The 27,009-nt window shown below is 48.7% G+C and overlaps 1 protein-coding gene across 1 annotated transcript in view; it reads left to right on the top strand.

The window, feature by feature from the left end:
• FMNL2 (formin like 2) overlaps window positions 1–21,804 on the top strand; it is a 152,120-nt gene extending 130,316 nt beyond the window's left edge. Inside the window, exons 11-26 of the mRNA XM_059820186.1 lie at window positions 2,054–2,164; window positions 3,521–3,670; window positions 5,649–5,750; window positions 6,512–6,827; window positions 7,282–7,485; window positions 11,072–11,196; window positions 11,551–11,753; window positions 12,915–13,149; window positions 13,873–13,941; window positions 14,113–14,193; window positions 14,554–14,683; window positions 14,853–15,016; window positions 15,299–15,400; window positions 15,898–15,996; window positions 16,899–17,022; window positions 21,689–21,804. Coding sequence (XP_059676169.1) covers window positions 2,054–2,164; window positions 3,521–3,670; window positions 5,649–5,750; window positions 6,512–6,827; window positions 7,282–7,485; window positions 11,072–11,196; window positions 11,551–11,753; window positions 12,915–13,149; window positions 13,873–13,941; window positions 14,113–14,193; window positions 14,554–14,683; window positions 14,853–15,016; window positions 15,299–15,400; window positions 15,898–15,996; window positions 16,899–17,022; window positions 21,689–21,798 — 2,325 coding nt within the window. The 3' untranslated portion in view covers window positions 21,799–21,804. The remainder of the gene's footprint in view (window positions 1–2,053; window positions 2,165–3,520; window positions 3,671–5,648; window positions 5,751–6,511; window positions 6,828–7,281; window positions 7,486–11,071; window positions 11,197–11,550; window positions 11,754–12,914; window positions 13,150–13,872; window positions 13,942–14,112; window positions 14,194–14,553; window positions 14,684–14,852; window positions 15,017–15,298; window positions 15,401–15,897; window positions 15,997–16,898; window positions 17,023–21,688) is intronic.
• Window positions 21,805–27,009: the final 5,205 nt, after the last annotated feature.

The following is a 27,009-nucleotide window of genomic DNA, read 5'->3' as shown; positions in this document are numbered from 1 at the left end:
AGCGCAGACATCGCTCCTTGCCGCAGGACGGGATAAAACGGGCGCCAGAGCCCAGGCTCCAGGACGTAACGTTGAAGCTCGAGTAATTCAAGGAGTTGCAACAACTGAACATAAACAAAGAGCTATTCCTGCAGGACCTGGCTTTGACGCTGCCCTAAATGGAGAGCTGTCTGGGAAGCCGGGGCTGGAAGGGGCTGTGGTTAATTGCATGGACTGACAGGGAGGAAAGAGCAACAAGAAGGCAAAAGTATTTTAGAGAAGGTTCCTGTTGTTGACATTGACTTACTTCATTTTAAAAGCGACTTTCCTAGATTAGTTTTCTTTGACTTGATAAATTCCTTAGTTGTGTATGTAAGGATCTGAGAAAGGAAATGAGAATTTGGCCCTAACATTGCGAGAGCCAAAGCAAGTATAACAAAAGCGCTTTTGGAATAGGGGAATTTGGCTCTGGGTGATAGGACAGGACAGCAGAGCTCAGCTGGCGAAGGCCAGTACCAGCACTAGGAGGAACCAGGGTTCGCCACAGGAACTGGAAAGGGTCCTGCAAAGGCTCGAAACCTGAAGTTAGGTTTCCAACTGCATGGTTGGGTTGTTTGTGTAAGAGATGGGTACACACCGAGAGGTGGGGATGTGGCATCACAGGAGCTCCTGGATGAGTTTTTAACCATGTTCCTTCCTCTCTTCCTTGGGTTTATCCCTGCTTTCAGTCTCACAACTTTGCATTATCTAGGGTTAAAGTCATTTTGGAAACGGAGCGGTTAAAGCTGGTCAGGGTCTAGATGGCAAGATGTAGCTGAAAGGTTTTGGCTGACCTTTGTTGTGTCCCTGTGGTCCCGGTTCCACCCAAGCTGGGCAGTACCGGGCGGCTCAGCTGGGAAAGATTTTACTGCAGCTCAGCAGCTGCTGGGAGCTGTGGCTGGAAGGAGCAGCCCGGGGCATCCCGGCCAGACCTGTCGTCAAAGGCCACCGTGGAGCAGATGCCTGCCCCCGGGTTTATCCTCTGGGCCCTGTAAGGGATCACAGAGAACTGGCCAATTTCCTGTAGCAAACTGGTGACCCAGGGAGTAGCCTTCAGTTCTTTCTTCCCACAAAGTCACCCAGAGACACGGGATCTCCTGGAGGCTTGTCCTGTGGGTAAAATCGTGTTGCTTTGATTTTATCTTCTCTCAGATTGATTCTAGTACTACTGAGATACTTCCCAGATATGTTAACAAGCTCCGTATTAGTCCCGCTGCAGCGTTGCTAGCAGGATAGGGTTATGCCCTTGAGAAGCCCAGCAAGGACTAGGCAAACCCTCTCTTAAAGCAGCTCAGAGGGTGACAGACATGATCATCTGTGAGCTGAAAGAGCGCTGGGGATACTTGTGCAGAGCAGGATTTGCCTGTCCCTTACGTTCAAGTAAAGGGCAAAGCTTTTGGGGTTCGTAGCCCGATTCCTGCCGCTCTGCAGGAGGTTTCTCATACCGCCCGCGACCCGCTTCGCTCGAGAGACTTTTCCTTTCCTTCGCTGTGCTTGGACGTGTTTGGGTGCCAACTCCTATGATCTGGTCCTTGTTCGGTTACCAAACCACAGCTTTGGAAATAGGCTTTCTGCAAACAACAAAGCGCCTTTTGTGAAAGTCCCGTTTTCTAAGCTAAGGGTTCCAGTTGCAAAATTAATCTCACTTTTACAGGCCGTTTCAGAAACGGCATTGTTTTCTTAAGAGCTTGTGTGCTTGTATGATGTCTGGCCGTGCGAGCTGGCATGGAAAGCGTTCACCGGCACGCAGTAAAGGTAGACTCCGCAGACATGACTTAATTTCTGGAACCGGTGTTTGCCTTTATCACAGCAGACAAACGCCCTGTAAGCCCGAATACAGCACCAACTTGGAAAAAAGCTGCAGAACAGCGGATCACAGTTTCCCCTCGTAGTAACCGCAAGGAAATGTGGTCATGCGCTGTGTCTGACCCATGGGGCCCCGGGAGACCCCGCTCCGACGCTGCGCCTGGGGCTTTCGGGGGGCGGCCGGGGCCGTGCCGTCGCCTCCTCTTACGTGCAGCGGTTCTCCTTGCAGGTGGCCTGCATGCAGTTCATCAACATCGTCGTCCACTCGGTGGAGGACATGAACTTCAGAGTCCACCTGCAGTACGAATTTACGAAGCTCGGCCTGGACGAGTATTTGGATGTGAGTACCAGCCGGCTCTCCGCCGGCTCTCCACCGCCTCGCAGCGTGGGTCTGCTCTCCCGGCGGGGCTGACCTCTGCGCGGGGGTGCGGGCTGGACCCACCCGCGGCTGTGGAGGGTCCACACCATGTCCCCCAGTGCCACCGCTGCCCAGCCTAGCCTTAAACCTCCTCAAACCCCCTCACCCGACAGCTTTTGGGAGGGCAGAACAGGGTTGTCCCATAGTCTCTGCTAAAAACACAGTGCCTTGGCCGCTGACTGGGGGCTGTGGCCTGGAGCCACCCCTGCAGAAGCAAAATCAGCTGCAGCTAACTGCAATTACAGACCGGGAGCTAAATTTGTAGCTTTGCCTTATAACAAAGGGAGGATGAACCGCAGTCGTCCTCGCCTGTGCCACGTCCCTGACCTCCAGCCGCGGGCTGCCGGCCTCGTGTCGGCCCTGGCTCAGGTGCTGCCAGGGCTGCCTCTGTCTCCGTGTGAAAAAATCCTCCTTTGAGTTTTCTCCTGACAGCCAGGCGTTTTCTGGCATCCTGTGGGAAATGCTCTCTTTCAGAAGAAAGCTGCTTTTATATTTCCCCTTTTGTATTTTTCTCTCTCTCCCTGTCCCTGCCCTTGGGAGCACACACATGAAAACAGTGCTTGTGTTGACGAGGGGTTGATTTGTCCCTGCTGACTTCTGCTCAGCAGTAATCAGGAGAGAGGTTTTTTGCTGCCTACAAGAAGTATTTGTACGTGGCGATACCGAGCACAGATCTATTTGGGGTCCCAGGGTGGCCCAAACCCTGCAGTCCGTTGGGAACAGGCAGAGCAGTTCAAAGCGTGCTCTGATGTTATCTTTGGAGATAAAGCATACTCATTTTGAACACAGCAAACCCAGCACGAGGTCAGCGAGAGCAATCAGAGGATTTGCTCCTGGCCACGCGGCTGCTTTGAACCCAAACACAGATGACGGCCTCACCTCTGCCTACCGGCCACCGAGCTGGTGGCCACCGCGGGCAGCAGCAGAGTCGGCCCCGCGGCCGCCTGCCTCGCCGGCCTCACACCATCCCAGGGCTGGGTGGTGGATTCAGAGCTTGCCGTGGTCAAGCAGCAAGCACGGAGGAAAGCAGTAGTATCCTCTGTAGTTAGAGAAGGTGAGATGCTGCTTAGCTTTATTTGAAAGCTCTGGACGTTTGGTCTTCCAAAATGACTGTTTATCACTTATGACCCCAGCTAACCTTAAAATACAAAGTGTTTTCCTGGGTTGTGAAAGTGGCCTGAGCTCCCACCGCTCTCCCACCCCGTTTGCTGTCTGCGGCCCTCTCGCTGCGAAGGGCTGCCAGTGCTGTGTGACACCCTTGTCTTCTTGGATTTGCAGAAACTGAAACACACGGAGAGCGACAAACTGCAGGTGCAAATTCAAGCTTACCTGGATAACGTTTTTGATGTGGGAGCTTTACTGGAGGATGCTGAAACCAAGAATGCAGCCTTGGAAAGAGTTGAAGAACTGGAAGAAAACATTTCCCATGTTAGTACCAAAATTTGTCACCTTTGTCTTTGAAGTAGTTCAGAGCCTGCTCTGCGCATGGGCTTTGCTACCACCCATTTTGGGAGGTGGAAGCACAGGCGCAGCGGGGCTACAACCTTTGGGGTGAGAAGTGTTTACTTTAGCAGAAGCCTTTGTACTGCTGGGCTTCTGTATGGGGGAATAATCAGATACTTGGCAAATGAAGGAGTTCAGGACATCTGAGGCAGGTAAACTTCCTGGGTGCTTTCATGTTATATTTTGAACCTCGTGTTCTGCGTATTTTAGTTAATGGGTGCTCCGCTTGCTACAAAGATTTGTTCACAAGCTGTTTATTGACCTGATAAGAAAATGCCTTACTCTTGTCATTTTATTTACTCTCCTAGCTGAAACAACCCCCAGCTTCTCACGAAGGAGTAGCATTGCCTTGTTAATGTGGGGCTTGACACACCGTTCCTGTGTACGTCAGGGGACAGTTTGGCCGGTGCTGTGCAGTGCCTGCCTGTCTAAGCGCTGACGTGGCCGCGGCTGCAGCTCTCACGCACCTCAATAGCATCAGCCCGTTTATTGCCCAAAAGCCGCGGTGAGCTGGGAGGGATGACCCCCCGTGCCAGGGGCCCAGATGAGCAGAGGGTCGCACTCCCGAGGCCCCAGCATGGCAATTTTGCAGCTTTGGAGGCTTCAGCTTCGGTTCAGTTGTGGTTCCAGATTACTTGGTGCATGGAACCTCTGCAAAGAGTTATCTTATGAGCTGGGAAAACTAATTTCCATAGAAATTGCAAATGCCTCAGCAATGCAGTACCGGTAAATAGAGCAGATAATCATCCTGTCTGTGTCTTAAAACACATTACTGGGCTCAAGAGGGAAGGGGCTGAAAAACAGCGCTGTGCAGATATTCAGTGTTTGCTCAGTTCAGTGTTTGCTCACAGCTTTTCTGTCCCGTCCCTTCTTGGTGTCAATTACTTTAGTCCAGAAAACATGGCTTGTCTGTTTTAAAATCAAAGTATTTTTCCATACTTAAATCCTGAAGAGGTCATCATTCTCTTACCATTCCTATATTGCCATCACTTGGAATCGATACGTTCTTCAAACAGCTTGCTGTGCAGTATTTTCCCCTCTGAGGTGCTCCTCTGCTAGAGAAATGATTCAGTAGAAATACCGCTGTTTGCTTTGTAGATCTACTCCTTTTAGCTGTTCAGAAACTTAATGGTTTACTTTGGTGACAAATTTTTAAGGGCTTACTTCTGCTCTCCTGTTACATAAGCTAGACTCATCCCAGGAGTATGGACACAATTTTCTGTCACGTGTTGACAGAAATACTCACAATAGAATTGCAGAAGTTTTATCTCAGAAACACAGCAACCGGTGCCACCTCACCACCTCTGCAGCCTCGCCTGAGTCGGCATGATTGGTGGTGATGGAAAAAGCCCCCAAGAACAGCAGGGCTTTCAGATCCCAGGTTTGAGGAGCTGGCAAAAAATAAAAATGAGTCAAAACACCATGGGAGAAAAAAGATGAACTCTTTAATTCATTGCTAATCAAATTAGCCTCATGCTGAGAGGTGATATTTATAGGTTCCATTATTTCAGCATCTATTGGTTTTGCAACAGTGCCACTGTGGTGTTCTGTGGGGTTTTTGGATTCGGATTAGACTTAGAGTGTATGCAAAATAATTGCATTTTAAGTGCTTTATTGTAGAATAGGCTCTCTTACCTGGACAGGTTCATAGCTACAGTCCAGCCAGGTTACCTGCTGGGCATAGCTGAAGGATAACATTCATCATCACAGGAACCTTCATCGGGGCACTTAGTGTGCCCCGATCGCATGCAGAAACCCTCTCTCTTGCCAAAGAAAGACTTCAGGGTTTGGTGGAATATCAGTAATATACCACGTACCACTGCTTCAACAAGCGTCCCTGACGTTTTGGTTGAGAAAACTACTGTTACCCACTTATATAATCTATTTCTCTTTTGAATGATAGCTATCTGAAAAACTCCAAGATACGGAGAACGAAGCCATGGCGAAGATTGTGGAACTGGAAAAACAACTTATGCAAAGAAACAAGGAACTGGATGTGATTCGGGTAAGTGCGATGGGAAAGCTCTGGCTGGGTGCCTTGCTTCAGGGTAGTGATCTCCTGTGCGCTTTGTGTTTGGGAGGTAATGACTCTTTTAACGGGTGAAGTGACTTCTGTTAGCTTCCTAGTTTTGAACCTAGGACAGATTTCAAGTAGAATTACTAGCGTGTGCACTCAAAGATGGACATAAAACTCTTTGAATGTGCCAGCAAATTGGTGAATGAGACAGGTACATCTTATCACTTCAGCCTAAATGTTGTCCCAGAGTGTGGTGCTTCTAGGATTCTTTCGGAGGGTCTGCCCTGGGTACTTGCACGTACAATCTCCCCTCCAGATCAGGAGCTCTGTTCCTGCTTCCCTTTATTGGGCCAAAATCTGCTCGTAGGTAGAGCAACCAGCAAGACATCAAATTAACTCTGTTAAAGTCAAAATCAAGGTAGCGTACCTACACTATATGTTTAAGACTAGCATAAGAAATGGGAGACATCATGAAAATATGATGATGAGCAATTCTGCACCCCCAGGTATGGGTGCCCACAGGTGACATTTCTCCCAGGACTCAGTACCGTGCGCAGCCTTGCTGCTAGCTTGGGAAACACACAAAATGAATTCTTCCTCACCAGCGAAGACGTATGGTTTGCATCAAAGTTCATTGTAAGGTAGTGCCTGGTGCAGTGACCATCCCATGCCAGGCTGTTCTGTTTCTGGTATTGGCATTCTGTTTTGTGAGTACAAGTGCTGATTTCTTGTTTCTGTGGCATTCTCAGGAAATCTACAAAGATGCGAATACCCAGGTTCACACCTTGAGAAAAATGGTGAAAGAAAAAGAAGAAGCCATCCAGCGACAGTCAACGCTGGAGAAAAAGATCCATGAACTGGAGAAGCAGGGAACCATTAAGATCCAGAAGAAAGGTGATGGTGACATCTCTATCCTTCCTGTTGCTTTGGCCTCTGGGATGGTGCCGGCAGTGTCAGAGGCTGTGGCTGGCACATGTGTCTCATCCGTCGCTGGAGCTGCATCTTCAGTACCATTGCCACCACCTCCACCACCATTACCCGCCTTAGCAGCAGCGTCTGAGGCAGGTAAGAAGCATTTTGTCCCCAAGAGGTGGGCTGGCCGGGAGCGGGAGGCGCGGTTCGTTGTGCTGGGGACAGTCACAGCAGCCGTAACACTGACAAAACCACCTTCAGTTGTAATCAGCCTGCAGGTCCTGGCACCTTGCAGCAGCCGAGGATGCTGAGGTCCCCAGCTGTGTTTGCACTCTCACTCATGGGTGGCTCCCATGTTTGTCTGATCTATTTCTGAGCCCTTCAGTTGATAGAAAAAAATGCCAGCTTCCTTCATTAGGGTAGTTTCCTCCCATGTTACTACACTGAATTACTTTGGTGAAGGGCCCAACAAATGCTAGGGCCAGTATAGTGGTGGAGAGGAGATGCATAGTGGGGGACAAGGTGGATGTTGTGACTTTTTCTGTGTGTGCTTGTGATATTTCAGTCGGTGTTCACAGTAGTACCTTGTTTTTCCTTCATTTTGTAGTGCAAAACGGTCCTGTGTCGGTGCCGATGCCACCTCCACCGCCACCTCCACCACCCCCTCCACCACCACCGCCGCCGCCTCCTCTCCCGGGTCCATCTTTGGAGACGGCTCCCGCGGCTCCGCTGCCCCCACCGCCCCCGCCGTCGGCTCCCCCCCTGCCCGGGACAGCCTCTCCCACCGTGGTGTTCAACTCAGGGCTTGCAGGTAAAGCGCCCGTGCATCTCCCAAGCGTGCTGTGGATTGCTGGCAAAGTAAGCAAAGGCAAGGTCAGGGCACGTTGGCTAGAGCGGACAGGGTACCAAGGTGGGGCTTTGTTACTCTTCATCACCTAAATAATACCCGTTATCTCTTGCTGGTGTTATACTTAGAGGGGTTTATAAAAGGAAAGAGCATTTATCAACCAAACAGTTTTGGTTTGGTCTGGAAGAGATGGGCTTCTCCAGTGAAGCTAAAGGTATTGCCAAAAATATTTTTCAAACATGATAATTTCTGGCTTTAAGCAAACAAAATATGGTTTTGGAAGAAACACAAAGCTTCATGGTTCTGATTTTTTCTGAGAACTTGATGAAGAAATATCTGTGCAAAAAAATGGCGAACTTTTTGTAATTTTTTGGAAGGAAGAAAAGTTTACTGGCTGTCTTTAATCATGTTTTTATGCCCTCTCTGACATATGCCAAGCAAGCGAATGCTAATTGGTATCGCACCGCTCCCCTCCAGGAAGTCTCAAGAGCACAATATGAGGCCAGAAAGAGAGACTGAGGAGCTCTGATTAGCAGCTTTATTTTTTGAAAACTGATTAAGTATTCCAGCCTTTAAAGTTTCCTCTGAAAGCGAAAAGCATCATGGAACTAGAGGGACCCAGGGTGTATTAGAGAAAACTAAAAGCACAAAAAGCGCGACACAGCTGAGGTTCCAGGCTGATCCCTCCCTGACAGGTTTGGCAGAGCCGGCGGTGGTCCCGCAGCGCGCAGTGCACAGTGGCAGAGGGTGCTGGATGTGGCCGGGGTGGTGCTCGGAGGGCTGCCGGGGGCACAGGAGCTGCCAGGAGCCGCAGGGGTTGTGCCGCCGGGTGCCCAGACACCGTGCCTTAGCCTGACGTCCTCGCGGTGTTATTTGGGGACGGGAGCAGCGGAGCAAGGCCTCTCTGCGCATGGCTCCTCTGAGCTGCACCGATGGCAGAGGCAGGCCCCGCAGCTGAGCTCCTCGCTTGGGTGGGATGCCCAAAGCCAAGTGGGATGGGTGTTTTCTTCTTCAGTGGCTTAGGAGAGGGAAGGAGGATGAGAATGCCGTTTCTTGATACGATGGCTGCGCACAAAGGAGCATTTCTCAGGGCAGGAACCTTCTGGGTCAGAGGGAGTCGGTGAAATAACAAAGTTTGCTTTTCTGACCATTGCTAACATTTTTTTCTCTGTTCTTCCTGCTTCCTGGTAAGACGGGCCAATCAAGCTCTTCTGTAGGTTGCTTTCTGCTAAGTATTTACCCACCTCCCCGCGTTTCCCTCTGTGCTGTGCCCGTGTGTGTACCCCTGGACTCGTGTGGACAACTGGGAGGCGGTGGGGAGGGGGGAGGCTGCTGCAGGGCTTGCTGGACGGAGCCGGAGCATGCCGTAGCTTTGGGGGTGCTGCCAACCATCAGGATTTGGCAGCCGGGAGGCCCTGATTCAGCAAAGCACTTCAGCAAGTGATTAAGACGTGTGGTTTCTTTTGAGCCATCCTCGAGCCGCACTCTCAGCACCGGTCACGCCAAAGATCGTCTTTTCCCAACGAGGCCAAGCGCTGAGCTGCAGCAGCTTTCACCAGCTGCAAGTACCCTCCGCAGGGTCTGGTCCCCAGCCGTGACCGCATCCCCACTCCTGGGGACATCACCTTGCCTGGGCTCTGTAACGGAGGAGGAAGGGAAATTTTAAGAGATTTTGATAAGCTGCATCAGGAACTGGCCCGTGAGGCAGTTAGCTTCCTTTCCCGTCCTGAAATAACCCCAGAGCAGTTAATAATCTATTCTAATGTATGCGCAAATGGAAAATCTTTTTTTCATGGCTGTTTCAGATGGAAAAAGCTATTCTTTTTTTTATTTTAGGAATTATTTTGAAGTAACCACATTCATTAAGCAGAGAGTGAAACTGTTTAGTTTAGATGAGCAGAAGTTGATCACGTGTGTTCATGTCTTCCAGTTGGATAAATACAATTCTCAAAATACACAGCTGAATATTGTGTATGTTCCCTGTTATCACTTACGGATCTTTGTTTCAAGCAAATCCTCTTGGCAGTAATTTATTCTTTGTGATGTCCCTGCAAAATGAGCGCGAGCATCAAAGGGACATGGACACACAACTCAATTCTTGTTTTAAAAGTGGAAGGACAAAGCGAGAGAAATGTTTTCAGTGTTCACCCAGCTCCGGTGCACAACAGGGCTGTCCCCTGAAATAGTGTGTGGGGGTCTTTATCCCGGCAAAAACATACATACAGAATTGTTAGGGGAAAGTAAAATAATTATTTGCTCAAGTGCTTTGCAACCTGGGAACCCAGCCATCTTCTGAAACCAAGGGGAAAAAATCTAGCATCTCTACAGAGCATCGAATATTTAGCAAGACTGCTCCTGCTACAAGTGCAGGGTAGGCGGGAGTCAGGAGCAAACGCTGGACTGAGCTAAACCAAACGTGGTCCGTCCTCGGCTGGGGGGAGCGGTGAATCTGCACGGGCGCTGCGGGGCTGAGCGTCCCCGGAGGGGGGAGCGGGGGCTGTCCCCTGCATGCCTCTCTGCCGCTGCCCGCCGCTGCGGGCTGAATGGCTCTTTTTTCCAGCACTGGAGGGGAAGGACCAGGGTTTCTGTTTCATTTTTGTAGCTTGGAAAGAAACAGTTTATTTTCTAAGTAATTCAGGAGCAAAACGTTGATTCATCACTTTAATGAACATCCTGATTTTGTCACAACTAACAGCTTCATGTTTGCATCAAGATACAAAGAAATGAGAACTGAATTACAGAAATTATTCATGTACCTTCCAGACCTTTTAGGAATGGGAATAGGAAAGTGTTGGTTTTTTGTACTTTGTACACTGCTTTTTTGTACTCTGGTCACAGGTTAATGAGAGCAGTCAGTCTTCATTTTCATAGCTTCTCTGTGTAAGTTACTAAATCCTTTACTGGTTCTGCACAGCGCAAGAAGACTAGACCTGTTATTTCAACCATGTTAAAGCTCATGTGTGCTGCAGCCCACCCCCTTTGGCACTAAAAGACAAGCCTGGCGAGAAGCAGCACTGCCCCGTTGCAGCAGGCAGTGGGAGGGGCCGCTCCCTCTACCAAAACCTTGGGAAAGGGGCTTTTTTTTCTTCTTGTCGCCTATTCTGCGTTGAGTTTTGTGACACGGATCACAGATCAGCTGTGCATCAGCTCGCACCAGGGTGGGCTCTGCAACCAGCAGAACAGGGTTAAATTCGACCACTCTCCATTTTCTGCAGCGTTTAAAAATAGCCTGGGCTTTTAAATCAATCCAGACAACATGCAGTAATAAAGTAATAACGCATTTCCTTTCGTGAAGTTTTCACAGCCGCTGGCGTGCAGTCCGGTTCTGCAGAGGCTGGGCCTGAAAGAGCTGAGGGCTGGGTGAACGCCTCTCGGCGCTGTTTGCCTGTCAGGGCGGCAAGATCTGTCCAGGCTTTCCAGTGTGATCATTTAGCTTTGGCCAGTTCTTCCTCCAGTGCTGAAATGCCGACTCGAAAGCTGCAGGCTGGGCACGTGGGGTGTTTTTCAGCGACTGGGGAATTTGTCATTTCTTCTCCTCTGCTGTCTTTAGCTGTGAAAATCAAGAAGCCGATCAAGACCAAGTTCCGCATGCCGGTGTTCAACTGGGTTGCCCTCAAACCCAACCAGATCAATGGAACGGTCTTCAATGAAATAGATGACGAAAGGATCCTGGAGGTATGAGTGCTGTGTGCTTGCCTTCTGCCTCCCACTTCTGTCCATAACACAAGTGAATATCGGTCTTCGCAAGGGTAGATTGCAGCAACTCTTTTGGCAAACGGCTCGTTCAGTGGCCCGTGGTACCCAGTAAGAAAGGTGTAAGGTCAGCGTGAGCACCTTGGTTGAGAATTAGGGATGGTAGCTGGCAGTATCAATTATAAAAGGTGCATACCTGTTGTGTGCATTTGTTTAAAACAGATCAGCTGTAGTCACAGCATCGCAGGGTTTGTACTGCAGTTCTGGCACAATATTAGGCAGCGCGGGTTTTAGTGGTTGCTGTGGGAGGGATAAATCATTTTCTTTCCTTTTTAGGATTTAAATGTGGATGAATTTGAAGAAATATTCAAAACAAAAGCCCAAGGTCCAGCCATTGATCTTACTTCAAGCAAGCAAAAGATAACTCAGAAAGGGTCAAACAAAGTCACGTTACTGGATGCCAACAGGGCCAAAAATCTTGCCATTACTTTAAGAAAAGCTGGAAAGACGGCAGATGAAATATGCAAAGCTATTCATGTGTAAGTAAAACACTTGTCAGCGAAGAAATCATGTTTAAGATTTACTGTGATTTTTGGTAAAGTGGAATGGTTTTGAATTGGCAGTTGATGTGAATGTTTTTGCATCTGGAAAAACTCCAGGAGTAAGGATGGAACCATTCTGAATTCCCAGAAATCAGATTCCCTTGGACTAAAATAAAAATCTTGCAGTTTTATGTCGCTGTATCACTATTTAGGCTTAACAAATTAACACTTCTGTTATTAAAGAAGCTAATTTGTGTATATCCACAGTATGCCATTGCATAGTGCATCTCTCGTTCTGTTTGCACAGTACTTTCTGTTGTAATGAACACTCAAAAGCCAGAGTATTGGGAAGAGGCAACTACTTTAGTTTGCTCTGTAAAGCATAAGTTTAGTCCAAGTGCACTGGAAGGGTTTTGCATAGAATTAGGTTTATGCAATGGCCTCAGGCAGTGCCAAACCCCAAAGTGATGCAGGAGTGCTGCGAGGGGCTCGGCTGTGCCCCGTCCTGTGCTGATGAGGATCCTTGCCTGCCGGCTGCAGCAGCTCCCGGGGACGGAGCGCAGGTGTACCTGCTCCTTGGGGCTGATCCTGAATCCACCCAGATGCACTTAGTAGTCCTGGTCATCACGAACATCTGCCATTTCTCCGTTATGGAATATCTTCAAAATTTGGAGGCACAAGGATTACGTTAGGGCTGGTGAGGAGGGTGACCCAAACCTGCTGCAGGTTGAGGCAGGTTCAGCAGCTGGGGTTCACGGGGCTCTGGCCCAATTAAACAAAACGGCTATTTGCTCCTCCCCCCCTATCTTCTCTGATAAAAATGAGGTGTGGCCATGGAGGGGTGGACGGAATCACCACATCTTTGGAAACAGAAGCAGCGTGCCCAGCATCACCATTCACATCAGCACAGTAACCTCCTTCACATCTTCATGTGCAGGACATGAATTGCCCACACCCCAGCCAGGGCAACAAGAGCAGGAGTAACTTCAGAGCATCTTTGTTGTTTCTCGTTGTGTTACTGACTCAGGCTCATGTGTAGCTGAGCAGCATAGGAAGCAGAGGTCGTGCCTTTGGCAGCTTTCTCACTTCTGTTACTTTTCCATCATTTTGTGTAGAGCCTTGTCATAACACCGCTTCTTCTGGTTTGTTATCACACAGGTTTGACCTGAAAACGTTGCCGGTGGATTTCGTTGAATGCCTCATGCGGTTCCTGCCCACCGAGAACGAAGTGAAAGTGCTGCGGCTCTACGAGCGGGAAAGGAAACCCATCGAGAACCTGTCCGACGAAGACCGGTTCATGATGCAATTCAGCAAGATTGAGAGGCTGATGCAGAAGATGACCATCATGGCGTTTATAGGCAACTTTGCAGAAAGTATCCAGATGTTGACCCCGGTGAGTGAAGGACAACCCCAGGGGACACCGGGGCGATGCATTGGCTGTGCGGGGATCGGGGGTTCAGGCTCCCCTTGGGAGCTGCGCTCTGCGGCGCGGGTCAGCTTGCGGGGAACATTGCAGTCATGCGAAGGTGTGGGCCAGTCGGGGAAGGTTGTAGCGATTTTAATTTTTCTAAGACGGAGAGATGCTTTGAGTGTTGTGGAGTGATTATCAGTTCTCACAGAGACGGAACAAAAACCAATTACCCAAGTGAAAAAGTTGTTTTCTAGCTATATTTTCATATATCAACAACTCTGATATCCCAGGTGCTGTTTGTACCCTGGACTGCTCCATACTGTCCTGTTTATTTACCCTGTAGAAGTTTAAAACCGGTTTAAATGAAAATCTAATTGTTTGTATCATCAGGGAAAGTTACTACCAGTGCTGGTCCGTGGGCTCTTTGAAGTGTGTCCCATTCAGCCTGGTGCATCTTTCACAGTCATAAGGATTGAAATGTAAATACACTTTTACCCAACCACATCTGAGTGTGGTAAATCTGCGGTGCAAATGAATTACTTGAAATCCTGACGTGTCAGGGCAGGATAGCGTTCGTGCTAGGGCCCATGGTATGGGTGAAAAACAAGAGGGTGTTTTTTTTTCAGAATGTGAGTGGTTAGATGTTAATTTTACTCTTGGGTTGGATGTGCGTTAACCAAAGCTTTTCCTGTGTTTTACCTGCAGCAACTTCACGCAATAATCGCTGCATCCGTCTCAATAAAGTCATCCCAAAAGCTTAAGAAAATACTGGAGGTAGGTCTGATTTTAGATATGTTCAATAGCTTAACCACTCACCGATGCATCCCCTTCTGTGTATTGAAACCGTACCTGGATGCTGACATACCAGCTCTCCTTCCAGGCGTTTCTGAAGTGCCATGCGTTTGTCCTGAAAATTCATGCTCTGCTCTTCTTTCATCCTGGCAGATAATCTTGGCTCTTGGAAACTACATGAACAGCAGTAAACGAGGAGCTGTATATGGATTTAAACTACAGAGTTTAGACCTGGTAAGTAAACCAGAGGTGCCTCGTGGGGACGGGGCGGGAATGCGTTTCATGTACATGGCGAGTGGCTGCCGGGGGACTCGGTCGGTGCCTTCCAGCCGGTGAAAGCAAGAGAGCAGCAGCGGGGAAGGTGCTCCCTGCCAGGCAGTGTGAGTTTGCTTTGCTCATCGTTGTTTTGGGGGGCTGCTTAGGAGAGGGCACGTGTCTTCAGAGGCTCTGCAGACCACAGCTTGAAAACCACCTGCTAAACAATTAAATGAGCTTTTACAGCCGTCCCTATCAGATGGAGAAGCACCGGCTGAGTCACTTTGCTTGGAGCCTGCTGCACCTCCACCCAGCAATCTCTTTGCCTTCTCTCCCCAGCTCCTAGAAACAAAGTCAACAGACCGAAAGCAGACCCTGCTGCACTACATTTCAAATGTGGTCAAGGAGAAGTACCAGCACGTATCCCTTTTTTACAACGAACTTCATTATGTGGAGAAGGCTGCCGCAGGTACCGTGACCCTCCTGTCCCTGGTGAGCGGTGGTGGCGTGCGTGCCATGCGAGGGACTTCACGGCACACCATGCCTGGGCTGTGGGGGCTCTTCTCGGTGGGGAGTTGTTCAAGCTGTGTGTTTGGGCACTTGCAGGAGCGATGCAGCATTTTTGTTTTATTTCCTAGTGTCTCTTGAAAATGTCCTCTTGGATGTGAAGGAGCTGCAGAGGGGCCTGGATCTGACGAAGCGTGAGTATACCATGCACGACCACAACACGATGCTGAAGGAGTTCATTCAGACCAACGAAGGGAAACTAAAGAAACTGCAGGATGACGCCAAAATAGCCCAGGTATTTCTTTATTCTTGGGGTTTGGTGAGGGGGTGTGAGTGATACAGTGAATAGCGGCATGTCACTGCAAAGGATGTGCTTTTATATAGACAGCAGGGAGGAGAAGGTGCAGCAACGTCGTGGATCTGTTCCCGAGTTCAAGTGCTAGGTGCAGACCTGCTGGTCTGAGCCCAGGGTTTCACATGCAGAGGAAATCCAGACCCCTTACGCTGAATACCACAGTAACGGATGGCAAGTTTTTCTTGAAATATGTGCAACGCAGTAAATCGGTGCTTTTCGTAGGATGCCTTTGATGATGCTGTGAAGTACTTTGGGGAGAATCCCAAGACGACACCCCCCTCGGTCTTTTTCCCAGTGTTTGTCCGGTTTGTGAAGGCCTACAAGGTAAACAGGAGCACCCGTCTCTTCTCTTGCGTCCTTCTGAACCCGATTTGGTACCTGCGTGGCTCAGGATGCCCAAAAAGCAGCCTGGGGCTCCCTCTAGCTTTGACACAATGTGAGCCATCCTCGACCGCGCGGCAACACCAGCCCGCGGCAGCACAAATAGTTGTTTTGGGATTATTTTCAGGGCTGAAAGACAACACGGCTGTCTGAGACGCTGGAGGGATCCTCAGAAATGGAATGTCTGGGTGGCTGCAGCTTACACCTTTAACCCTGAATACATGTCTTTTGGGACTGGGAGAGGATGCTTTGTGCAACCTAGGAAGGTCTCTCCCAGCCCAGTTTTTTTCAGACTGTGTTCAGAGGCAGCTAAATTGCTACACTGAAGCTTGCTTCCTTGGAAAGCCCCGTGGCAGCAAGTGATGGTGCTACTTATTTGTAATGTTTAGGTTCCCTATAGCAATTGGAAGCCTTAACCTGTCCTTTTTTGTGATAAATAGCAAGCAGAAGAAGAGAATGAGTTGAGAAAAAAGCAGGAACAGGCCTTAATGGAAAAACTTATGGAGCAAGAAGCGTTGATGGAGCAACAGGACCAAAAGGTATGAATCAGATATGTCTTACAGGCAACAGCCATCACGTTCATGTGTTTTTCCTGATAGTTCAGAAACCTCAGCTGCATATAAGAACTTCAGTTGTCCAACTTACAGTTGCCTCTAAATAGGGTCGCTGAAAATTTTCTCCTTACGGGGAGAGAACCAAAATAAGCTAGAAGAATACAAGTGTATGGTTCTGCTACTTTGAAGTCTGCAAAATTAAGAAAAAGTGAAGAGACAGAAAGTCATCTCGTCCACATTGCCGTTAGCTGAACTTTGTTCTGCTCTGGCCTTGCATCTGTTAAAACCTCGTTGGTGTTCAGCGTGCAGAGCCTCCCGTCGCTTACAGGGACAGGGAGCGATCGTCCCCACAGTCTTCCCTGTCAGAGCAGAGCAGCAGGGCTGAGCCCCATGCTACCATTTTCTAGGAATTTTCCTGGTGTGGTTTTTTATCTGAGGTAACGCTTCAGATTTGCTAGAGAAAGTTTCCCGTGGCCCTAAAACAGCTGCTTTGTCGGCCGGTGCAGCTGTTGTTGGGAGCTTTAATCCCAGCCAAGCTTTTGCCCTCGGAAGGAAAGCCTGTTCTCCTTGTTCCCCTCATGCTTTTCAGAGGTGAGAGCTTGGAGCTCCAGTTCCAAGTGGTGAGAAGGCCTGGGAGTAGGTTACAGAGGTAAGCAAGAAAAGCAGCCTGGCAGCCAGGTTAACCTGGGACTCTGCCCGTCCTCTCCACGCGACATGAGGCTAACCGCTCATGTGAGTTTTCCCGGTCTTGCAAAATTGGGCAGAAAACTGGCAGTTACTGTTTGCCGATCGCTACCAGTGGCATCACCTGGTGTTTCACGTTCAGGAAGAGAGAAGGGGGGTAGCTGGAGGTCAGTCCTTACAAATCCTCTCTTCTTTGCTTTCAGTCTCCTTCACATAAAACAAAGAGACAGCAGCAAGAGCTGATTGCAGAGCTCAGACGGCGGCAAGTCAAGGATAACAGGCATGTGTACGAAGGGAAGGATGGTGCTATTGAAGATATTATAACAGGTAAACACCTTTTGTTCTGTAATCTGAGGCCCTTTCACAAAGGATAAAGATGTGTATCTGCCTAGTAGCTATTGTAAGTGCTTCGTGTACTTCTTAAACAAGTGTTACTCAAGCGCGGCTTAGGACATTATTTATGTGATGTGAATCAAGTAGAGAAACTTTTGCTAATGGTATGTAACAAACAAACCCCAGTAACCTGCCTTTACGTGTCCGCTGCCACTGCTGCGCGTGCAGACCTCGGACACACGCTCGATTTCTTAGCTTTTCTCTTCCAGCATGTGGGGATGTACTCGGTCTCTGATCTTTAGAGTAGCCAGTTCAGTGCCTGATCTCAGCAGTGTCTCCGGTAGGGATATGCATGCTGTGCAGATCTTTGCCAGAAACCTTTTTTCCCCATAAATGGAATGGATGACGGATGTTTAACATTATTAAGAGCCTACGTTTTCATTAAAATGTACTAACAGTAATTGCACCACGTTATTGCCCAGTTACAGCAAATCATTTAGTCAAACTTGAATGATTTATCACCCTAAACTGCTTCTGGTTTTACCACTTCTCAGTTTGGGAGGCAAAGTCTGCACTGATCCCAACCTAGGGCTGGAGGGAGAGGGGCAGAACCCGCCGTCCTAGCCAGAGACCCACAGGACTTTGGTGCAAATATTTGCTGATAAAAAGAGCTGCCTTCTAAACTGCACTTTGCTCAGGAGCCCAGTCATTTTTAGTCTATAGAGCTGCTCTGATTGCAGTTCTTGATTTTACTGCACGTTCCTCACCCGTGGTGTGAAAGGAACACCGTTTTAACACTTTGATAGCTTTACAGTACTTCGTTTCCATTGCACAAAAGCTCAGAAGAAGGTCTTTGGGCAGGATTTCCTTGGCTACTGCTCCTGACTGTTTTTTGCATGAGTTTTTCCTGCAGGAGGGGAGGAGAGCTGTTTTACCGCTCACTAAGGAAAGCCAGGGAATTTTTGCCCAACTAGATAACAGGGCTGAAATGCTTGAAGCTTTCACAACTCTTTTTAACCCTGATTAATAGCTTCCTAAGATAATATTCTTTATTTAAAGGGCAGAGTCGCTATACTATCTAATCTCTTACTGCTTCTACAACTCCTTCAGACTCCTGGAAGCTTGTTTAATTGGTAAAGCGGCTCTCATGCTTTGTGGGAGAAACAGATTGTGTGGCCCAAATCCATCCACATGCAAAAGGCAGTCCGGTGGAGGGAGTGCCAGACTCAAATTAAACATTTCCTATGGTCTTGTGCCTAGTATTTCCCATTATGGGGGTGTCTCTGAGGGCCTCAAGCCAGGTAATAGTGAAGGTTAGGCACAGAAGGTCAGGTGGGACGGAGGTCGCTTGAATATGGCCCATGAGATCTCTGTCAACGGTATGCAAGTAATCGAAAGTGTCATTTTAAATTGGGTAGTGCCTCATCAGATGTGCAGGAAAGCTTTGCCGATCCGGCGCAGAGCACTGTCTGGCAGCACAGCCTTTTCTGGAGCACGTTCAGCAATAGTCTCTCAAAACCATTGAAAATGATGTATATAAGAAATACTTTCTCAAAGACTTAGAACCGCCTTGTTGCAAAGCCTACTGAAGCGCAGTGCGATTAGGCAGCTGGTTGGAAGATGTAAAACCGTCCCCTGGGTGTCCGTAACCGAGCGCTAACACTGTACTAATGCGATAGATCCGCTTCTCACGGCTCTGTTTGTCTGTTTGGCTGTTATTCCCATGCAGTGCTGAAGACTGTGCCCTTTACCGCTCGAACCGCCAAGCGGGGCTCTCGGTTTTTCTGCGAACCTGTTCTCACTGAGGAATTCCATTACTAAACTATTCCTCTTTCACATCTGATGCTCTTAGAAAAAAGAAAGGTTGCTGTAGATTTTTGACACTTCTCCATTTGTACGGATCTCAGCCAGGATCATGTGAATGTTGAGTGTATAGTAATGTCCAGCGTCCACCTGAAGTTGTATTTATGTCACCTCCGTTGCATGTTCTTGTGTTTCAGTAACTTTTTATTCCATCCCATCGACTTTGCGCTGGATGCTTTTGGCCATCCTTGCGTTTCAAAGGCATCTCTCACCCTCATGACAAATGCCATAGAACAGCAAGTGGCGGAAGTCACGGGAGATTTGGTGCAGGTTTCCTCCAGTTCACAGGACTGAGGAGACCAGATGCAGTCAAAAAGTGACGGTTCACTTGGCTTTTCTATGCCATCTCTTCTGGCCTACAGATCTTTCTCTGTATGCCAAGCTACCGATGTAAAATGCATGTAATACGTCAGCTGTATGCCAAAGCAAAACTACGGGGTGCATGAACTAAGTGGGACTTTCTTGGGGTTCACTTTCTGGCTTGGAAGGGTTGTCTGTGATAACGTACATCCTCTGCGAGGAGTGTTTCCTTTTAGAGTTTTTAACCAGCACCTGCATGTTTGCATGTGAGCTACGGGATAAAATGAACAGCGTCAAATCTTTTCTCATCCAGTCACATCCATATTTAACTTTTTTCAGTTCCATGCCAACTTTACCTAAATAAAATCAGAGAAGTTTACTGCGCACTAACCACTTCCAATTCACTTGGACTTCGTGCAGTGCTGGGGTTGGGCTGGGTAGCGGCAACGGTGCACGAACCGGGGGGAGAGGGAAGGAGCAGAGCTGGGGGAACACTCAGCTGCGTGCCAGAACCGCAGAAATTGTGGCGATGAAAAGCTTGACATGGAACTGAGCGATTTACATCGTGTGGTGTAAAGTGTAAGAAGGGTGTGTTTAACCCAGCATGTCTGTTAACACTGTTGTCTTGATTTAAGGACTCAGCGGCTTAAGAAGACAACAGTGTTTCACTTTTGCGATATGTATTTTTATGAATGCTTCTAATAAAATTGCAAACTATAATCAGCTCAACGGTTATTTGCTCTTTCGAGTTAATTGCTGTATTATCTTCCTGGAGCCAATCTTCAAAGCAGCTTGGAATTTGGTTAGCGAGAGGCGAGGGTGGCCCTCCTGTCCTTTCCTCCCCGTGTCTAACCTCCTCTCGTAGCCTTGGCCTTGCCCCCTCTTGCTCTGTCGGCTAACGTGCCTGGGAGTTTTGAACGCTGAATTGACTTGCTCTTCATTTTCCATCCCATTTTTTTACTTAACCATCATTTTGTGTTTTGTTTTGTTTTTGTTTTTTCTGTTTAGCCCTAAAGAAGAATAATATCACTAAATTTCCAAATGTTCACTCGAGGGTAAGGATTTCTTCTAGCACACCGGTGGTGGAGGATACACAGAGCTGGCAAGCATCACTTTTTACTTAGCTTCCTCCTCTCTCTGTATGCCAGACAGCCTGTTGGTAGATGTGGCTAAGAGTAATACTGGTGAGAGCCTAAAGGCCAGTGGAGACTGAGACCGTTTATTTTCACCCTCGGTGGTGCAGGGGATCCACAGGCCACGGGCTGGTGACCGTCTTCATACTCGCTCCGTTCTGGCCCTTTCTCTTCCAAGTTTAGCCCGAGCTAGGCCGCCTCGTCCCCAGGTTGTTTCAGCCCCATAGTCCCCTGGATAGTCTGCTGCCGCCGTCTCGGTCCCGCTACGGCCACTGAATGGGACAGGAGAGACGGACAGCCGGCAGCTCGAAGTGCGGAGACGGGAGAGGGCAGCCTCGAACGAAGGCACCTTCTGCTGGGGTACACCAAGAGCTGAGAAGTTTGGGGGTTGTACTTAAACCAAGGCATAAGTCAGCCAGGAGAGTAGAGGGAGGGTTTGCCCAGTCCAACGCAAATTTGTTTTCCAGGAGAGAAATATTTTAACTCGGATTAGTCTTCAGGGGTACGTTATAGCGTAGCCGCACATGTAACACACCTAACAGCACATGTAACACAGGCTCTCATCGACACGTCCATCTCCAGCTTTCACCGCTGTTGGATCCATCGCATGCTCAGTATTCCCTCCCCTTCCCTCCCGAGCTCTCGCCTCCCCAGCAGCAGCAGGGTGGGTCGGGCCGGGCTTCGCTGCCGGTGAGGAGGAGGAGGGAGGGGGTTGGCCGCTCCGCTGCCTTCGGCTAGCGAAGCATCTCTGCAGCTGGGCGAGATGGTGGCAGCGGGGCAGGCCGGCAGCCGGAGCTTCGCAAGCCGGTGGCAGCGTACCAGCTGCTTTTTCTCAGGGCCCCCTCTTTTAAATACACGGGTATGTAGGGAGCGTAGGCCCGCCCGAACACTTGCACCGTTGTACCCTGGGTCACACATCTGCGGGGAGCTTCCTCCCGCTTTAGAAAACGCCTCCAGCTCATGCCAGTGTTTGAGAGGCTGCGTGAAGGACCGAGGCGTACGTCAAGCAGGCTGATTGCGGTTGATGTCGCCTTCCTTGCTGACGTTAATGAACTCTAGCAGCCCGTGGGCGAGGAGACGTTCACACTAACGTGACGGCATAACTCCATTTAGTTTCACCAGCGTTTTGGCGTGTTTCACCAGTATTACCCGCTGCTTGGGTGCGTAGTAAAAGGGCACGTCAGTATTTGCTCACTTCTGCTCCCGTTGGGTTGAAGTCCCTTCTCCTCTTCCTACACAAGCTGCTTTGATTGGCTTCCAGCAGGACTTTTCCTTGTCTAGACTGCGTGTGCCTGCGTGTGTGCGTGTGTGCCTGCGCGTGGGCAAGCCGTGCGTGCTTACGAACGCCGCTTTCCTCTCCGCAGATCTTAGAAACCAGCCGTACCGACGGGCCGACGCGGTGAGGAGAAGCGTCCGGCGGCGCTTTGACGATCAGAACTTGCGCTCTGCAAACGGTGCTGAAATAACCATGTGAGCTGGAGACCCGCAGGTGTCAAGGAAAGGGGGTGCTTGAGTGATGCCTTGTCCGTGTGAACTCTGTGTTCTGCCACTCACTTACAGCCTGGGGAACAGTAACATTTACCTTCGAAAGGGCTCAAAGACCTAGAAACCGCATAGGAACGTCAGCGCTGGGCTCGCCACTCAGCCGTAGCTAACAAAAGTGCCTAAAATTGAAGTACCTGCTCAAATTAATCAAAGCAATAGGACTTGATTTGATTGGGTATCTTTTTACACCAATACATTATTCAGTATTTTTAACCAAAATGTAAAATACGTGTTGTTTTTGGGTGTTTAGTTTGGTTTGATTCTATAAAAGTTTAGTGACTGGTCTCCCGTGGACCTGACCCGCATCCCGCCTGGTTGTAAACAGGTAATACTTGGACGTGCTCTGCTTTTGAACGCATTCCTGTGCTGTCCGCCGGGGGAGGGACCTCGGCTTCAGCTGCACTTACTGGCTTTTGGGTTGGTTTGGTTGGTTTTTTTTCGAGGAGGAGGCCATGTAAAGGCTTTCTGTATGCGATACGGAAATAATTCCCAGAAGAGACCCTGTACCTTTTCCCAGCACAGACACGGACTCCGCGCCGCCGTAGCTAGGATGGGGTACCACCTAGGTCAGCGATCACCCCGTGTGTAGCAAACGGACACGAGTCTTCACCCTGAGGGTGTGACGGTCGCAGCGTGCGGCGCAGGGCCGAGGCGGGGGGTGCGGGGGGACAAACGCATTGCGACCGCGCAGGAGGAGGGGGGGCGAAGGCCTGTGCTCTGTTCTTCAGCTGGAGGCAGCTTTTGAGTAACAGTGTATTTATTAATTAGCACTAAGGTATTAACATCTCAATAATCAGTATTAGGCTTCTGAGGACCGCAGCGGTTCAGTTACTCGCGCAGAGAATCATCCTGTGCCCTGCTCTGTAGGATTAATACCCCGCTCCGACTCCGAGTTCCTTGGACAATCCAGTTCAGATTCCCTGCCAAGGATCACCTGGTCAGTGAAGGGAAGCCCAGCCCAAAAAAACCCCGCCAGGTTAGGGGTTAGACGTTGCATTTTTAAAGCTTAAAAAGGGAGATGGGACTCACATTAGCAACGTGCTGCACCCCCGCGGGCGGTTTGCACCAGTATCCCGCAGCAGCAAGCTGGAGCGGAATTGGTGCCGGCAGGGTACGCGATCTTCTCGGAAGCGGAGAACTGGACCGAAGAGAAATTTGTCCTTCCCAAGACACATTTTTGCTTACAGCTTACCTGGCCTGGTCTCACTGCAGCAATATGTTAATTGTAAAATTTATTGTATAGTATTTAACCACTGAACTTCTTTTTCTTTTACGTTGTGCTTATGTGAACCACTGGTGAAGGTCCCATTTTTTTTTTTTCTTGGATAATGTGTAGTTATATGATAATCTGTTTTTAAATGTACAGATATTTTGCTACAAAATTGGTGCAGTTTTTTTATGGTTTTTACACTTCTGTTTTATTCCCACTTTAGCCTCTGGGTAATATTGTAAATATTGTTAAAAAAAAAAAAAGCATCAGCCTGTGCTATACAATCTGAATGTTATTTTAACTTATAGTTTTTGTTTTTATATTTAACTAAACGGACAGTTTGGGGCTCAAAGTTACCACATTGACCTCCGCTTACCTATTTACAGGAAGTTTACTTTAAAAACTGCCACCTTCTTGCATTTACAGCACCGTGTACTTGACCCGCTAAAGAGAACATGCCAAATCGCCTCTTTGTGCACTGACAGTGACAGAAGCGTATTTTAATCTGCATAAGAAAACGTGACAATTAATTTAATAAATTGTTAGGCAAATGGTTAAAAGCACTAGCTCTCACATTCTTAAGCTCAAAGGTATTTTTTTAATCAAAGACAAAAATTATCACACAACTAGAATATAACGCTGGCATGTTCTCTTTAATATTTTTCTAGTAATAGACCTGCTTCTTAGCAATATTAGAAGTGTTTTATAAAAGCAGTTCATGTTACTTTCCTGGTCTGTTCCTGGCATAAGATCAAATAAATAAACTATTTACACTACTACACCATAATCCGTAGGGGTGTTTTTAGTCACGTTAATGGGGTTTTGCCCCCAAACGGTGGTATTTATTTGACAGGTGAACGCCTGGAGCTTGCAGCAGCAGCAGAGGGAAGGCCTGGGCACTGGCTTCTGTTTGGCTGGGTTTGTTTTTTTGTTTTGTTTGTTTTTTTTTTAACCACTCACTCACCGTTTGCTTTGCTACAGCCGATCACTCAGTGACTGTAAGTGCACCCTGGTGCTTTTTTTCCCTTTCTTTTTCTTTCCCCCCCTCCACAGTGTTATTCTTTGGGGCTGTTGGAGCTGGGGAAGGGCTGGAAGGGAACTTCCATGGCCCTTTCACGCCCCCACAACGCTCCCACCCGGGGCTGTGGCTGTTCACCACCCCACCTCTGCTACCAGCGATTAACGTGCAGCATCGATGCCGAAATACTTCTCCAGGTGCTTTGCAACGTCAGTGTACACCTAGGCACGGCATAGGCAGGCTCGCACGAGGCCGATGGGACAAAGTGGAGGCTGTGCCTGCGGCGGGCACGTGCTGCAAGAAAGATAGCTGGCACAGGAAGGGCGAGCTGCTGGCGGCTGCAGCAGACACCAACCTCTCGCTGGGCAAATGAGTGGCCAGTAGTAGTTTGCCATAAATGCACAAAAGCCCCACCAGTACAGATATTTAAGTAAGTAAGTCAAGTCCTACACTTAGAGAACAACTTTGTACTTTCACTGAAATTCAGATTTAATTTTTATAAGGGTTTAACAGAACAAATACAACGAGGCGCAGAGAGATCCGTGCAAGCTGGTGCCCGGGAGCTGCGGGGTGGGAGTGGAACTGACCTGTCACAAAGGGGATGGTGAGCTGCGCTAGGGCTGGGCAAAACAGAGCAGATCCAGTACAACCAAATTAAAACACTGTGATAGACGCCATTAACACTTACTTAAAAATAACCCCTCTTGCTAAAAATCCTTTCAGTTTCAGGGCAGAAGTAGAGTTTGAGCTCAGAGCCTCGCTGTGCTGGCCGGGCGGGAGAGGCAGCATCACCGTGTGAGAGCAGGGCTGGGCAACGCAGGCAACGCCTTTCTGCCACCCAGTGAGAGGCCACTGGGAAAGGATGAGGCTGCGAAACAGGAGGAAAAATAAAACAACACCCAAACAAACACCTGCAAAAAAGCCTGAACTCCTTGTCCTTAAAAACAGTGATGCCTTGCTGGGATTGTTTTGAAAGCAGTCTCCTTTTAAGATGTATTTCTTTTGCAACATTTAATTAACATATACCAAAAAAAACCCCCATTAGAATAATTTGCATTTACAGTTTTTTATTTTTAATGAAAAAATAAAGGCAAACCTTTTAAAAGTAGTATTTACTTAGAAACACTTTTTCCTTATGCAAGTTATGCAAATGCAAGGCAGTAACAAAATATTGTACATAAGTTCTAACGCGTTTGCGACCCATTACGACCTGTTGAATTGTAACCGAGTTCAGCACACTCCACCTTCCCCGCCCCAGCTCTGCATCACCGTAGAAGCCAGGCAGGACATGGTTAACGGTTACCCTCACCTGCCCTAAACCCTTCCTCCCTGTTTTCCATGCGGGCATTGCTACCTGCTACCCTACCTACACGTTCCCATGTTAAAATCTAAATCCAGGAACATGAATCCGCAGAGTTAGAAAAATACCCATTTAAAGTCTCGGCTGATGGTGAATGGTCGGGGAGCACCCACGGCTGCCCGTCCGGCCACGCGTGGGCCAGCTGGAGGCAAAACAGAGCAAAGCCGCTGCCAGGGCCTCAGCGACTTCCCCGAGTTTGACATCAAACACCCCTGGATACAAAGAGCTACCTCAAGTCCCCGTTGACCAAACTCGGGTGGTTTTTCCTCTAAGGGACAGGCAGTGACGACCACTCTCTCCGCGGGCAAACACTGGGATTGAGACGTGCTCTGCACCGAACATCCTGCGAGTACCACAGCCTCTGGGTGGAAAAAAGGTCGCAGGGTCCTGCCAAGTGCAGTTTGTACTCCAAATGCCTCATTTCCACCTGGAAGAGTATTCTTAAGAATCACGTAACCACCCTGGCAAGAAAATACGCTGTATGTTGGGGATTTACGCACGACTAGCTGCTGTCATACACTAGGAAAAACTGCACTGAAAAGGAAGCTGAACTCTAAATAGTCTTCAAAGAATTTTTGTGAGCGCATTCGTTGCTTAAATCCAACAATCAGAAGACAGTAATAATTTATCAGAGCTGTACAGAGTATTTAAAACTAGAAATAAATACTAGTACACACTAGAAGACAAGGTTTAATAATCGGTAAAAATGTACAAAAATATTCCCATCAGAGAGGGTTCCGAATGCGTACCACAGCAGCCGCGGCTCGGCCCCGAGCAGGGCGGGCAAAACCTTCCTGAAAGCGAACTGGCCAGAGGCAAGCGAGGAGGGACGGGGCTCAAGCTTCTCCCTCCTCCGCTCCAAGGGGTGTTCCAGACACGGCGACGCAGCTGCTCTTGAAACGTGGTGGTACATTCTTCAGCAGGTTCTTAAGGCAACGCATTGAAATCCATTTACAACTTGATTATTTTAAAATTTTCTTAAGGTGAAGATAAACGCTGAAATAACGCCCGGGGCTGTTCCGAGCGGGTTTTGAGGGGACACGAGAGGCGGGTGTGATGCGCGGCACCTCTGCCGGCTCCGCAACCACAGGCCCATTGCATTCCCGTCAACCGCACTGCCAGGGCTTCGAAAGTTTACCCTAAAAATTCACTCTGAGACGGTACTTGGCACAAGTCTCAGCCAGAAGTCAAGTCTTTGTACAAAAGCTCAACATGGGTTTGGCCAGTGCCGCAGTTCACAAAAGAGCAATTCCAATATCTGGTATTTTTTTGCAGTACAGATCAAGAAATGGATTCGTTACTCCGCTTCCATTGCCTTCTCCTTTCCAAAATAAAACCAAATCCATAAAACAAATTAAACCACACGGAACTATATAAAGAATCTCTTTCTAAAAATTAAATTTCATCTGCCTACACTGGCCAGGAAAACCAGCATTGCCACCTTTCTAGGAAGGACCGTACTTACAGGACGCTTTGCTAGAAAGGTGCCAAGGCCTCCCTGGGCCTGCCGACGAGGCCCGGGCAGCACCGCAACGCCTCCGCCGCGGTGCGC

This window comes from Gavia stellata, chromosome 8, assembly GCF_030936135.1.
Source record: "Gavia stellata isolate bGavSte3 chromosome 8, bGavSte3.hap2, whole genome shotgun sequence".
In the NCBI taxonomy this organism is placed as follows: Eukaryota; Metazoa; Chordata; class Aves; order Gaviiformes; family Gaviidae; genus Gavia; species Gavia stellata.
The sequence above is the reverse complement of the archived record's forward strand: the minus strand, read 5'-3'. Positions and strand labels throughout refer to the sequence as shown.